This window comes from Podarcis filfolensis (genome assembly GCF_964270895.1).
Source record: "Podarcis filfolensis genome assembly, chromosome: 3".
NCBI lineage: Eukaryota > Metazoa > Chordata > Lepidosauria > Squamata > Lacertidae > Podarcis > Podarcis filfolensis.
In genome coordinates, this window is record NC_139606.1 from 74,492,823 (window position 1) to 74,507,937 (window position 15,115).

General features: G+C 42.6%; 1 protein-coding gene and 1 long non-coding RNA gene across 2 annotated transcripts; one reads left to right on the top strand and one right to left on the bottom strand.

The window, feature by feature from the left end:
* Window positions 1–1,255: 1,255 nt before the first annotated feature.
* LOC310759192 lies at window positions 1,256–5,218 on the bottom strand. The gene is made up of 3 exons (XR_014546249.1): window positions 4,506–5,218; window positions 3,791–3,945; window positions 1,256–3,373 (listed from the first exon to the last, which is right to left on the bottom strand). It is a non-coding gene; the product is annotated as an uncharacterized lncRNA (long non-coding RNA).
* A 267-nt stretch (window positions 5,219–5,485) lies between these two features.
* Window positions 5,486–13,718, top strand: FAM89A (family with sequence similarity 89 member A). Its single transcript, XM_083606137.1, has 2 exons — window positions 5,486–5,912; window positions 12,617–13,718. Exons 1-2 carry the CDS (start codon window positions 5,631–5,633, stop codon window positions 12,773–12,775), a joined length of 441 nt encoding a protein of 146 aa, XP_083462263.1. The 5' UTR covers window positions 5,486–5,630; the 3' UTR covers window positions 12,776–13,718.
* Window positions 13,719–15,115: the final 1,397 nt, after the last annotated feature.

Here is a 15,115-nt window from a genome sequence, read left to right on the forward strand (position 1 = left end):
TATTCCTACCCTATGCCTTCTCAGCAAATGCAAGCTATCTCAGGAAATGCATGTTTACTGCAGGGCTCAAATCTCCATTTACCAATGATGTTCACTGGGTGACCTTGGGCCAGTCACCATATCTCAGCCTACTCTACTCCATAGAGTTGTTGTGATGATAAAATGGAGAGGGGCAGAACCATGTACGCCAGCTTAAGCTATTTGGAAGAAAAGTGAGGTATAAATGTAATAATAGAAATCATTCTTTATTATTATATTCATATTCCATCTTTTCTCCAAGGAGCTCAAGGTGCCATACATGGATCTCCCCCTGAGTCTGTCAGGATAAAATTATTGGTTTTACAGGTATTTGTCTTCACACACCCACACAGGCAGTCTAAGGTTCCAGCAAAAACCCACTCACTTTTCCCAACAACAATCCAGAGGTGCACTGATTCATAATAGATCCACACAATCTGAATGCATGCTTTCAGAGTCTGCACTGAATTAGTAGCACTGCCAACGCCGTGTTAGACCCACATTGGGTATACCATTGGACTGGCAGGAGCCATTTATGATCATGATGATAAAGCCTTCATCTTTCACTCTAGTTCTTGGTTAGTGACATGCAAAAATAGATTAAAAACCACTAAGAACTGTTGTGCTTGCATTGATAACGTAAACACTCTTAGGGTAGAAATGCACCTTAGAAGCCAGGACTTCCTCAGAAAATGTGCTGAATTATCCTGCTCCCACTTTGTAAACAATGTCCTGTTTCCTGACAGAGTTATCTTGAGTACTTCCCTGCATCTGCCAGTGACTTTCATTTGTGTAAAGTGAGACTGCGGAAATGGAGAGGGTAATTATGTCTGGAAAGAAATCATACTACATCATAGAATCATAGAACTGTAGAGTTGAAAGGGATCTGGAAAGTCATCTAGTCCAACCCCCTGCAATGCTAAAGCATCGATGATAGATGGCTATCCAACTTCTGCTTAAAAACCTGCAACAAATGTCCACCACCTTCCGAGGGAGTCCATTCTACTGTTGAACAGCTTTTACCATAAAAAAGTTCTTCCTGATGTTTAGTCGGAATCTCCTTTCTTTTAACTTGAAGTCATTGGTTGGGATCCTAGCCTCTGGAGCAGGAGAAAACAAGCTTGCTTCATCTTCCATGTGACAGCCCTTCAAATATTTGAAGATGGCTATCATATCTCCAGAGTACATAGCTGTCATGAGCCAGAGTCAGAGATCAGCAATAAAAAAACCACTGGTGTCAGTGAAGTTAACTCTTTATTGAAAGAAACTAAAACAGTGCAGGCGTAGTGATCACAGCAACTCTTCCCAGTAGGTCTTTCTAAGGTTCCTCTCCTGGTTCCTGGTTCCTTCCCCAGCAGCCTAAGGCTCTGGCATCTTGCCTCTCTTTGCTTTGCCCTCTTCATTTCTCTGTGTGTTTTGGGAGACGGGGGTGGGGGGCGGTCACAGCAGGAAGGGGAGATACTCTGGCTTATTCAGCAGCCTGCCTCCACTCAGCCTTTTGACCTCCCCTTTGCTTCTACATCAGAAGTCACAACTGCACTCTGCCAGAGCCTCCTCCTGTTCACTAAACCCTGTTACCTCTTCAGCTTCTGACACCTCCTCCTCCCAGTCTTCTCTTCTCATTGTTGTCCAACCACCAATCCCCTGGCTCTGAGCTTTCTTTGCCTGGAGGTTCCCTTGGGAGTTCCCCAGCTAGTGCCTCCCATTACTTCTCTGCATCCAGCCAGTCCACGACAATGTCTGACTGCACTCAGCTTTCCCCTGCCCTTGTATAATGAAACCCAGAAGCACATGATTACTTCCTCCCAAGATTCCTAGTACTTCCACTTTATCAATTAGTTCTCCCCTTGGTGAGAACCGGGTCCAAGATAGATTATTCCCTTGTCGCTTCTTCCACCTTTTGGGAAATGAAATTGTCAGTGAGGCAATGGAGGAATTCTTGGCATAGTTTGTGTTCCAACAGATATGGGGTAGTTGAAGTCTCCCAAACTACTATATCTCTCCTTTTTGAATGTTAGGTAATCTGCTCCAGGAAGGCTTCAGTCTGGCTTGGAGGTTTATAGCAGACACCCACAGTAAGGCTAGTGTAGTTTCCTTCTCCTACAAATGTTACCCATACACCCACAATCTGCCTTCCATGCTCCAAGTCGTGGATCTCTTCACAAGTGTACACATTCTTTACATATAATGCTACTCCTCCTCCCTTCCTGTTTGGTCTGTTTGTTCTGATATATACCTTACCATTTCTACATTCCAGTAATGCCTATTAGGTCATATTTGCCATACTTTATTGAGAGCTCAAATTTGTCCTGCTTGTTTCCCATACTCTGTGCATTGGTAGAAACAACTGAAACCATGAGTCATTCCCTCCAGCTGTTTCCTTCTTGTAGTTTCTTGCCATTTATCAGGTTTCTGTAGCACTGCCTCAGTTTCCTGTGCATCAATGAAGCTATTATCCCCAGTATCAGGTGCTTCCCTGTCATCTGTAATATCGTCTCCATCACTCTCAGGATTTAGTTTAAAGTTCTGAAGGGAATGGGAGAACTCAGTTGCTCTGTGGGCAGTTGTTATTTTTCTGCTCTGAAGCAGTTGCAACAACTACGTCTGAGTTGTAGGAATGAACACAATACATAGAATTACATAGGTTGCATCAAGGTTATGTCTTGGACCAAAAATGGTAATACAAATGTATTTATATTAACAGCCAATCCACTTGCTCATTTGATGCACTATGGATACAGTCCTATACTTGTTACACTAGATGAGAGGTAATGTGATATATTGGAAGCCCCACTATGCCTGCACAACACTAGATGACAGATACAGCTGCACAAAGCCTCAGATAATGGTGGGGCACTCTGTCAATGCAGATGTAGCATTGATGAATATAGTTAAAGATGGAATAGATAAAATAGGCTAGAGTCATGCTTAGAACAGTGGTGACACAGCGAAGGAACTATTTGGAAATGGTTTGCATAAAGCATTTTGCCTGCAGAAAATCTGAGGAAATTGCTAACATATCTCACCTTGGGATGAGACACAAACATCAAACAACAAACTTGGCTTCACCTTCACTTTTTTCTATTATCTTGCATATTCTTTCCATTTTCTTCACTATTCCTTTCACAATATCCATTCAATCTAGCTGCTCATTTAGGTACACTGAAATGCCCACTTATGAAAGTACTATGCTGCTGCTTGCATATTTTACTCAGCCTAGAAAACAGTTTCCTGAACTTTTATCTATTTCATGCGCCAAAACATCTGGGCTCCAAATGTGTCATTGAAATCCTGTTTCCTTTGTTTCCTGTGACTGAACATTGACACTGTTGTCTCTGGGATTGCTTTCAGTGACCTAATCCAAAATTATTTGTTGTAAGATAAAGTAAAATGTATTTTTGAATTTTATCATATTACAGTTTACATTTAAAATTAAAAAAATAATGAGTAAATACAGCAGATTTTAAAGCAACGCAACAAATTTAAAACAATTTCAGCTAACAATTTAAAAAGCTTTTTCAGTGGTGATACCAAAATAGTGGAAAGCCATAAAGATTTACTAGCTCCCTTTCATTTTCTGTTTAGATCTTTTCTTAATACCTTTTTATTTCAGAAAAGTTTCCCATGTTTAGTAATTTGCTGCTTTCAAACAGGCTGGGGAATCTCAAGTAGCAAAACAGGGCCAAACGTAAACAATTTAAACTTGGATGATATGCTACCACATTCAACTACTTTAAATAATACAGTATACAGATATTTTCACTTGCCTTACCTTGGATAGCTGCGGCCAAATTAGGCAGTCCTTGGCTAGTAGAACAATGGCATGGCTCAGTCTAATTTATCAGGAAGTTTCTCACATCCTAATTGTGGGATTAGTCAGCAAATGTGACAGTGTCCATGTGGTAGAAAGATGATGCAACATGGTATCTTTAAAAGAAAAGAAAGTTGGGTCCTGCTTCACATACTTACAACTGAATGCTAAATGTGCATAAAAAGATTCAGAGTCACACATGCCCTTTTATTTCCCTGAAGCAGATGTACCTAATTGCTTCTCTTCTACAATTTTAGTTGGAGCCTTGCATGTTGCTTTGTCAAAGGCAACATACTTTATTTTCTTACCCACAGAATGCCCTGCTTCAAACACTCCCTTCTAATGGAATAGTCAACTTGGAATAATCCCCTTTCTCCCAGCACCATTCATTTATTTAGCATTATTTGTTTGCTTTGCTTGATTATTTATATTAGTTGTTAATGTATTGTTTATTTATTCACACATCAATACTCAAGGCATAATGCATATATAACATACCCATATGCACACAGGCAACACCTGTTTTATTTTATTTCTTCCCCCCTCCTCCCCCAATCCCAACTTCTAAAGGAATCCTTGCTAAAGGAAAGTAGCTACTCACTTATCACCTTCATGTGTTTTTGGTACCATTACATCTAATTTATATTCCTCCCCACCTCATCCCCTTTTGATTTACCTCAGGTATGCCCAACTGAAGAAAATTTTTTATCAGTGTTGCATGCCCCTCCACTGAAGAGAAAGAGTTGCTATCCCTGCGCAGGATAACACTTTGGAGATTAATCTTCCCCAACCTGGTGCCCTGCAGATGTAGCTGGATCAGATGAGAGTTTCTAGTCCAAATTATCTTGAGGGTGCGAAGGTTAAGGTAGGTTGCCTTAGATATTTCAAAAAAAAGCCCCTCCACCTTTCCCTCATCTTTTACTTCGGACCTGCCTGGCCTATATTTTATTTTGTCCTTACCGTGGTTTTTTTTTTTTTCAAGCAATAAAAAACAACACGTGAGCCACCTTGTTGAAACGTAACAAATAATAATAAGAAAACGTTTCACATTCACATTCCCCGCCCTCACAGCTCTTAATTTACCTCAGACCCGTGGTTCCCAACGTGGGGCACACGCCCCACAGGGGTGCAATTTGATTTTTTAGGGGGGCAATTCGAGAATGAGTTATTAACAGTGAATGGCCTTTTAGCCTTCCTCCACGTGAATAGAAGTTCACTTTTTGAATAATAAGAATTACATGTCGGGATGTGTGTGTCAGGATTTCAGAGATGCTTAGGTGGGGCATGGCCAAAAAAAGGTTTGGAACCACTGCCTTAGACCAAACTGCCTTCTTTATTTACGACAGCTCTTAATTTACCTAGGACCAAACTGACTCCCCCCCCTTCTTTTTTTAAACTGCACCCTCTTGCTAAGCTAGTCCTTCTCAGCAGCCCCGAATAGCCCCCCTTCCTCTCTCCTCCGCTTTATTACTAGCTGAATAAAGCGAACCCCTCCCGGCAGCCGCCGCCGCCGCGCACTCCCCGAAGTGTTTCGGGTACCATTTTGCGTCTATTGTGCCTTCTTCCCTCCTTCTCGGGCCCGCCCTGAGCCCGCCTCTTTCTCCCTTTCAGGGCCTGTCCCTGTTGCGAGGGCGGGCCGAGCGGGGCCGGCAGAAGGGAGGCGGGCCCCGAGCGGAGCCGAACAGAAGAGAGCCTTTCTCTGCGAGGGAAGGAGGCGGAGGCGGCTCTTGTTTTCTTTCGCGGCAGGCTTAGCTCAGCTGGGCTGAGGGGACCGGCTGGCCGCCTTGCCCCGCCGGGTGCCATGAGTGGGTCGGGGCTGCCCGGAGGCGGCGGCGGCGGCGGCGGGTCTGGGTTGCCTCCCCTGCCCAAGAGCCTGAGCGGCTTGTTGAATTCTTCTTCGAGCGGGGTCGGCCCGGGCGGAGCAGGCGGGCGCTGGCGGGACCTGGAGCGGCTCTACGCGCAGAAGTCCCGCATCCAGGACGAGCTGAGCCGCAGCGGAGGCGGCGGAGGGGGAAGGGGATCCCCGCGGCCGCCCAAGCCTCCCAACCTGGACGCCGCTTTGGCCTTGCTGCGGAAAGAGATGGTGAGCACCCGCCAGTTTTTGCTTTTTTTTGCGTGTTTGTGCTTGGTGCAAGTCTTCCGCCCCACCCCCTTTTTAAAACTGCTCGATTTTGAGTCCCGGGACCTGGCTCGAGAACGTCGCCTCTGAGCGCGTGCAGAGTTCAATTCCGGCGCCGGGAGGCTGTTGGCGATTTCTGCTCCCCTCGCTTGCATGCCGGTACGATGCACACGGTGGAAAGGAAACCTTTTGTTTGTGGCAGGCAGGGTTCGAGTTTTCATCCCAGCTCCTTGCGCAAAAAAAGGAAAATGCTCTTCTCTACTGCGATAGCAAGAGGTGGCAGCACCCCAGTTGCTGGATCTGCTTCCCAAAGGAAGTGAGATTGGCCTCTTTTAGGTGGGCAGCTGAGGGGGCAAGTCCTAAGTCCCCTTGCCTGTGAGTAAGCACATGGGTGTGGCCAGTGCCTTTTTTTCTGGGGGTACGCAGGGGTATGCATACCCCTAAACATTTTGTGAATCTAAGTTTGGCCTCATTGAGGGGCAGTATTTCAATATGAGTAGGAAAATGAGAGTACAGTACCCCTAAACATTTTTTTAGAAAAAAGACTGGGTGTGGCTGGGGGGGGGCAGCTGCCCCCAGTCAACAAAAATAAAGAACTGAGGTCCTGCCCCCCCAACGAAAGTCCTGCCCCCCCCCAAAATCCTGGCTATGCCCATCAGTAAGCACCATTCAATTCTGGGGAGATATGGTTAGGATTGTGCAGTAAGACACTTTTCCACCAAGCCTGTTTACCTGTTGCAGACTCATTTTTTTGCTCTCTTCTTTTTACTTTAATACTGTTTTTAGTTGTAGAGTTTTTAATTCTTGTAAATTGCATTTGGGGCTCCCTCTTAGGTCCAAAAGGCTGTATATACACATTTTTAGGGATAAAATCTATTTTTAGATAGATTTAAAAGCGATAAAGGTGGAAACTGGAAGCTGTTTTGCTTATTAATCACTATGGCTACCTTAGCTGTGCTGAAGACCTTGGGCAGACCCTGTGAAATTTTTATACTTATTTATTTACCCTTTGAACAGTTGTGAAACTGAGGAGTTCAAATGGAGAATTGCCAGGAGGTAAAGGGGGGTGGGGTGGGGGCTGTCATTCTAGAATGACAAACCCAAAGGATGCATAGAGCTAGTTGTGCAATTTTTTGGGCCTAAGCCTGTGATAGTTACCCAAGTTGCAGTTAATGGATGCAAGACCTATCTAGGGATTGTGATTGAAACATTCCACATGTGAGAGAGAAAAGTAACTCAAATCAAAAGGTTGGCAAAACAAAAAACAAAACCTCAATAGCATCTGAAGTATGTCACCATTATCTTCCCTTTTAAAACTCTTTTCTCATTCTGTCCTTCTCTTTATTTCCTTCTAAAATAAAGTACTTAAAAGCTATTTCCTCTCAAAATGATCTTGTTCACTCTTTCAGTTCCTCTACAAATTCTCTTTTAGTTAGAATTCATTCTGCGCTCTAGTCATAGTTGCATATTGTACAAGCACACACCTGTTCTTTATATTCACTATTTGGATCAGAAGTGTTCTGTTCTGTTTCAGAAAGTGGAATGTGACTTCTAGTAAGCAGGCTGCTTCTTTCCCACCTTTGACTTGTCTTCTGAAATGTAGGTTAATTGGCTTAATGGGCTTTTACTTTGCACAAGATTGGTACTTGGGCTGTGCACCAGATTGCTTACAGCAGCAGATTCACATTGGTTTTTAAATGTGACTAAAAACTGAAGTGCTTCAAATATTGTTACACTAGTAGATCATGTAAGCAAACAAAGTATGGGCTAGATTCATTTTGAATATCAAGCATGGCTTTTTGTCTTATAAACCTATAAATCAAGTTAAGAATGAGTCCTTTCATTGTCCCAGAAAAGCTTGTGCAAAACCCGCAATCTAAAAGGTTTTCCCATTTTAAGTGGTACACATATGCCTTTTATGAGACAAAAGCTTCAGGTTAAACAAGCAACATTGCTCTTAGTGAAACATGACTGAATTATTAGGTATGCAAAACTTTTCCTTTGGATCGGTAACATGAAACTTCCAAAGGCAGCAGAGATCTATGCCTGTCTGGCACACCCCTGGTTAAGTAATTTGGAGCTATCTTTTTTCCTGCTGTAGGAAGGAAGTTGCAATGGTTGACAAGTTTTCGTAGAATTAGGATGTCAGCTCATGAATACGCACAGCATGTGATCACTCTAAATCTGGCTATTTTAAGATGTGATTAAAAGGTATTTTCTCTTTGCAGTATTTGTGGGATACTGCTGTCAATCTGCACATGGTCCTTGGAAATAGAACATGAAAGCATCATAGCATTTTCTAGCTCGGGCCATATGTGGTGTACGTATGGCGCACTGTATGTTAGGATCCTGTAAACTCCCTTCAGAAAACAGCAAAATATCACTTTAAAATACAGAGTATTAGAGTCAGACACCTTCTCTTACACATGTTCTCTTTGCATTCATGACAGTGCCCACCAATCACAATGTTGCATACTGATGACACCCTCAGCTTCGCTGCACAAGGAAGAAATTATGTGTGGTGATGGTGAAACATCAACATCACCTTGCCCAACCACACAGATAAGATGCAGCGCTGCAAATACATACTAGAGTGCCCTTATCACTGTGAACCACTCTGGTGCATCCAGTCCAAATCCCATAACCGGGGTCCCTGCAGGTGCCCTTGCACATGGGCTGGAGATCAGCCTTTGGACAGGAAAACATACAGGAAGGATGGTCATTCCTGGCATATCACCCAGCCTCACTTTTGCATGGTGAACCTTTGGCCTCCCCTTGGCAACCGTTCAGCCCCCGATGGGGAAAGAGTGCCTTTGTGAGAAAGAAAAGAGATATTTTGCATGGTAGGAGGAATGGAGATACCAGGTGGTGGGTGTGTAAACAGAGTAAGAAGAGCTGGGGCAGTGGATTTTAGCTCTCCATTAGCTTCAGTAGGAATGTTTTTAATTTACACACAGCCAAGCTTGGGGAAGCTTCGAGAACCTGTTGTTCCTCCTCCTGACACACTGCCCATTTTTTATCACTCTGCTGGTGGAATTGCACCTCGTAAGCCTGGTGCTATGCCAGTGTCAATCCCCATCACCACTGTTTATCATCAGCTAGTGCAAAGAAACCGACTGGCATTTTGACGCCCCTCTCATCTGCAGTGCATGGTGCATAGCTTATTACTGTAAGTTTGTCTACTACAATTTGTAGATATTCCTGACTTCACTAATGCCATTGCTAGTCAGAAGGTGTATTTATGGAATCTGGAGCCTGGCTGTGTGGTTTCTATTTAATGTTGAGATTATATCTCAAAGGTAAAAAACATCAACAACCATAATTAGATGGTATCACACCCTCCACCATAAATCTTACTTGTATCTTTTGGATGGAAAATGAAATTGTATGTTCTGGTAAGAGATATAAACCCAATTCTTTAGATTGCTTTTCTGATGATACCTAGCCTGCATATTTGTCTTGCTCATCCTTCACCCACTTTTACTTATAATTCTTAATCTTGCCACCCCCACAAATACCTGCAGTTGTTGTTTACCTATGATTCATTTCTGTTTTCCTTATGAATAACTAATTGAACTGTAACACGGCTAGCCTTGCAAGTTAGTTTTGCCCATTAGTGGGAGGTGAGTGTTTTGCTTTGAAGGGCAAATGAGAAGTCATCACTAGATCCACCTTAAGGGGAGAAAAGCAAGCTTAATTTCTGGTAGTAATATCATTTTTGAAAGGCAGAATAAAATAATGTGCTATGATCTTGGATGCTGCAATGCCTATGCTATTTTTCTTTCTCTACTTCGGGGCCCGGGGGGTGGGGGAGGAGCCTGGCATGAGTTGTGTGAAAGGCAAGAATGAATGATATGAGGTGTTTGATTATATTCATATTATTTTCCTAAACGTCCTTGTGAAAAGCTGCCCATATAAGCTGAAGGTAGTTGCATATGGCTAAAAAACAGAAGTCCTATGGACCAAAAAGTTAAATACATTAAAAAGAACATTTATGGCATAGTGCAGATAATACAAAGTACTCTTGTCTTCCACATTCATTCAATTCTCCATTACTGTGTAGGAAGGAAGGAGGCAGGTAATATATGATGAAGTAAGCCCTGAAAGAAGTTCTGTAAAATGCTCAAAGACTCTTGTTATACCTTGGGCAGTTTCTGTATTTAATTCAAGAATTTAAGCGTTCAGAACAACCTGGCTTTGTACTTCATTCCTGTCCTTTCTTTAAGCTACCCAGATTCTGATGGAGCAGAATGCTCTCTTTTAAAATGCTTGTGTGAAAAGCTGGGAGTAAATAGGATGGAATTGTTGTAGTAGCTGGCTGCCCTCCACAAGTGCTACAGCAAGCAAGCATCAAACTGAGTGTTCTTCAAGGGGCAGACACGCCTATCCAGGATTTTCTGAGCCCATGTGGATTATGCATTTTGCCTTACTTGCAAAAGAGGGCATACATTTGCATACGCTTTGTGTCATACGCAAATTTGTATTCTCTTTTGTGGGGTGGAGGACCATAAGATAAGTCGGGGGCCATACAGTAATAACTTGTCTGTCCAACAAAATGGGTGATATCCAGCTGACTACTTCCATTAGTGCAAATATTTCTCCATTTCTTTTCCCCCTCCACACTCCCCAAATTTGCTTTGGGAACCCCCAGAACAGATATGGAGGGGGTGTAAGGAAAGGAGATGGGGAAGTTCTGGATTTCTATATAAGGAAAGGCATAACCTGTTAAATTACTGCTTGTCACATAGCTGTTAAAGGCACAAAAGCTCAGTTCTCCCTCAATGCTAACCCTAAAACATGCAAAGAACTCATGTTCCATGATTTGTAAACCACTTATGATACTGTATATCTGTCATCAATTAATCTTAGGCTAGCAATACCTCATTAAGTACAAGACCAGCAATGGTGTTTCAGCTGGATGGCGGTGGGGTCACAAGAGATTTTAAATTTACAGTTATTTTGGTTCAGATGCCTATTCTTGGGTAAAGATTACCGTACATTGTTTTAAAGGAGGAGTGTCTTTTAGGAGCATATGTTATAGCTATTTATTTATACCTAGTAAAAACTACAACAATATTACCAGCCAAGGTGAAACAGCCATCTTTTCTTCTTTTTAAGCAAAAAGGAGTAGTTGATCCTTTGACATGAATATATTCATTTAAGTGTATTAAGTGCAGCACCTTGCTCTCAAGAATCCCCATTTCCTTCCCCCCCCCCATGAGTGGAAAAGCAGTCACCTTCCATGTTGCTTCTACACCTCCCCAGCTTCATTTCTGTAAAAACAGAGGCACACACTTTTACGAGGCTAGAATACACTGAACTACACTGCAGGGTTGTCATGCAGTATTATCTTCCGCCTCCCCGCTATCCAAGCAGTATCAGCACAGCAACACAACTTTTTGGCAAGGATGCTATAACCCACACTTTCCCAACCTCACCACACCCTCCCCCTGAGGCAATATGGATAGAGTAATGATGGGTTGTATTTATATTTGCATTGGTAGGATTTTTTTAAGTTTGCATACTCAGGGGAAAAATAAACTAGAGTTCAAAAGAGAATGGACTCTTTTCTTTGCTGGTACCTTTTGCTTTGGGGTAGACATGTTGTTGCCCAATCACAGCTATGCTAAAATCCTGGATTTCTCAATTATTTTCTTTGTGCAACAACCAGTTATTTACCAAGGAAGATGAACAGGCACCCTCAGAATGAAGCAGACAGTCTCTGGAGAACAGTTGAGTCATACAAGTACTAGAGAAGAAAGACCCCAACATGGCTTCAAAATGAATGTGGAAGTCTTTTCCCATCGACCCTTAATTTCTCAAGAGCACTTGTGAATCAGAGCTCTGCTTCATGCATGGGGGGGGGACCACTGAAAGGCAGGAATAGTATCATATCTCACAAAGCGATTGCTTTGAATGGTACCTTTGCTTCATCATTTTCATTCTACAAGGGCTAGAGACAACTGCCCGCCCCCCCCCCCCGCCAACCAATCAAATGAAAGTGTGGAGCTGGGCCTGATACAGCAGTCATCCCTGCACCAGTTTGTCAGAATTGGGTTCTGTTGATTTCCTATGAAGTAGAATTCAAAGCATATCGAGGGAGGAGGGAGAGAACACTGAATGTTTCCTCAATTCATGCTTTCGTTCCCATGAAGTTGCTTCTCTCCCATAGGGGCACACTGACTAGAACCTTCCCCCAGTGGAGTAAAAAATAAAAAGGAGGGAGTTTCAGTCCCCCTTCTCCCACCAGCCCAAGGTGCACCTTAAACTACATTTATTTCCCCACTTTATAAGAAATTGGCAGTGAGCCACTTCTGACACAGGTCTGTGCTAATCACATCTGGTTTCTCCTTAATGCAGCATCAGCCTATGGTTACACAGATCCTCTGCTATTAAAGAGGGCATGGTAACATGACTTAAGCATCAGGAATGTTTTGCCACGCTGCTTCCTGCATACTCCAGCTTCCCCCACAGCTGTTTCTTCCTTACTTCGGCAGGGTGGAATCTCCCACGTAATTTAATTATCCTGCTCATATTGTGTAATTGTCAGGTACAACACTGATCTTCTGAGTGAAGTCATTGTGGGGAGCAAAATGTGCAAGCACCAGCATTTTAGAAGTAAAATTAAGCCATAAATACTAATATGTGTGTGTGTTCTCTTCTACAAGGTTGGTCTCCGGCAGCTAGATATGTCATTATTATGTCAACTATACTCCCTTTATGAGTCAATTCAAGAATATAAAGGTGCCTGCCAAGCTGTATCAAGTGCAGACTGTGCATATGCTCTGGAAAATGGCTTTTTTGATGAAGAGGAGGAATATTTCTAAGAACACAGCCATTCCCTGGAGTAGAGCTGAGATCATCGGCGTCTAATTGGAACTTAAAGTGCATTCCTGCCTTGTGCTGAAGAAAAGACGCTCAGCTACTTTGCAGCCCATTTATTTCTGGCATGCTGTCAACCCAAGTTACACATTGTGTGAATCCTCCTTTAAGGAAAGCCATGTGCGACAAATTTTAAGGCGTCCTCAAGCATGTTTGACAGGCCATGTCAGTATAATTTGTGAACTGGGTCTTTCCAGTTTGCACATGTTGGAAAATAACTTTCTATTAACTGTGGCTTGGGATCATGCAAGGAAGAAATGACATCTGGAGTGTTCTGACATGTAAAACATTATTAGTAATAATTATATATGTTTTTTGTAAACATTTGAATAGTCTTTGAACTGATGTTTTGACTTTTTATAGAAAATCTTGTTAAAAACTCAGAGCATTGAGGACCAACATGTACCTTCTCCAGTACTGTATTAGATAGACTTTTAAAAATCTCAGATACACTTCTGAAAGCCTCTTACCATATTCTTTTCCATTCCAAAGTTTACAAATGTTAGGAATCCTACCCTCTTTCCCCAGTGATCAGTTCACTCACATAAGTTTTAGCTATTTTAATCCAATCAATTTAAAGTTTTGTAACACTTGGTATATTTTTACACAAATACAGTGAAAGCAAATGGGTCTTCCTTTTTGTGAGCTTATATAAGTGTAATTAGATTGCTTATTCAGTGAATAGTAATATAAATTTCACACAAACTGAGACCAACAGCAGTATTTTATACTCCTTAATGCTTGGAAGAGAGCTGTGAACTTTGTATCTTATAAATCCAAAGGATGTGTACAAATTATTTGTAGGTTATTCTATGCAGCTTTGTTTTTTTATACTATTGTAACAGAAAACTCAAGCTTGACCTGTAATTTATTAAACTTTATACCAAACATGGTGTGTGTATGTAAATAAGTAAAATTATCTAAGTACAGCCAAGCCTGCTTCCTTCACAAATAAAACACAAACTGCCACCTCAGTCATGTTGTCAGGTTTTGCACAGAGAGTGCTTCCATGAAGGAATTTTCAGGAAACCAGTACATTCGTACCTTGGATCTCAAGCGCCTTGGCTCCTGAACAAATTGGCTCTCAAACAATCAAAACTCAGAAGTGAGTATTCCGGTTTTTGAACGATTTTCTTAAGTCAAATGTCCAGTGTGGCTTCCACAGCTTCTGATTGGCTGCAAGACACTCCTGAAGCCAATCGGAAGCCGTACTTTGGTTGTTCCGGGAGTCAAATGGACTCCCAGAACGCATTCTGTTTGAGAACCAAGGTACAACCATACCAGGATGGTCACCTGTGAGACTAGATACAGAATAAGTCAGTTGCAATGGGACTTAAGTGTAGCTATTTTAATCTGGCTGTAATTTATAAATTCTTACTATGTGTAAAGGTGGTGGAATTTGCTTGGCTTTGGCTTTCCACCATGTACACAAAATATATAACAGCATGAACACTTGAATAGCTAGTTTAACCAGTGACCCTGCAATCACCACCAGGTAGGGCCTTTGTTGGTGACAGTGCCTACATACGGATGCAACCAATGAATTTGTAATGAGGGCACAGACCTAGTACTGATTCTTGTATTGCAGACACCACAGTGTCCCCAATCCGTCAGTAACTTGGGTAGCAACACGTCCCCAGGGCTACCTGCAGACAGTGGTCTGAATCCCCTTCATGCTTCACACAAGCATTGTTTTGGAGCACAATTCACACAGCAAGGAAGTGGAGCCCAAGCTACAATGCACTTATGTAGCCTCTAGAGCAGTGCACAATCTACCTGGGACAAAGCCTGAAGCTCTATCCAGGGGGAGAAAGATGCGTCAAGTAACCAGAGAGAGGTGCAATAGCAGCTGTAGACACTGACAGTAACAACCTCTAGTGGCTTTGTTGCTTGTTGGGAAGTAAGGAATATGCACACATAGCTGAGCCAATTGGGAAGATTGCTGCATAGACCAATAACCTTTCTGCTGCATTTGGCCCATTCCAACCACATGTCAACCCATGTGATGAATCTCCCCACCACCCTTGCTATTTTGCCTGATAGGTGAGCCTTGCTGGATAGCAGTCCACATTTCTGCATGCTTCATTCCTCCCTCCCACCCACTGCAACTGCTTCCTGCACTCCGACAGCAGCATACACCTTATTTACACATTCTGATATAAATGCCCCTTCACAGGGAATCTGCATGTTGTTGCAAGACTGGGTTTGGACCCAATCTAGCTAAGTTTTCTGGATAGCTAAAGGACATTGCAGGATTTAATCATAGAATTGTAGAGTTGGAAGGG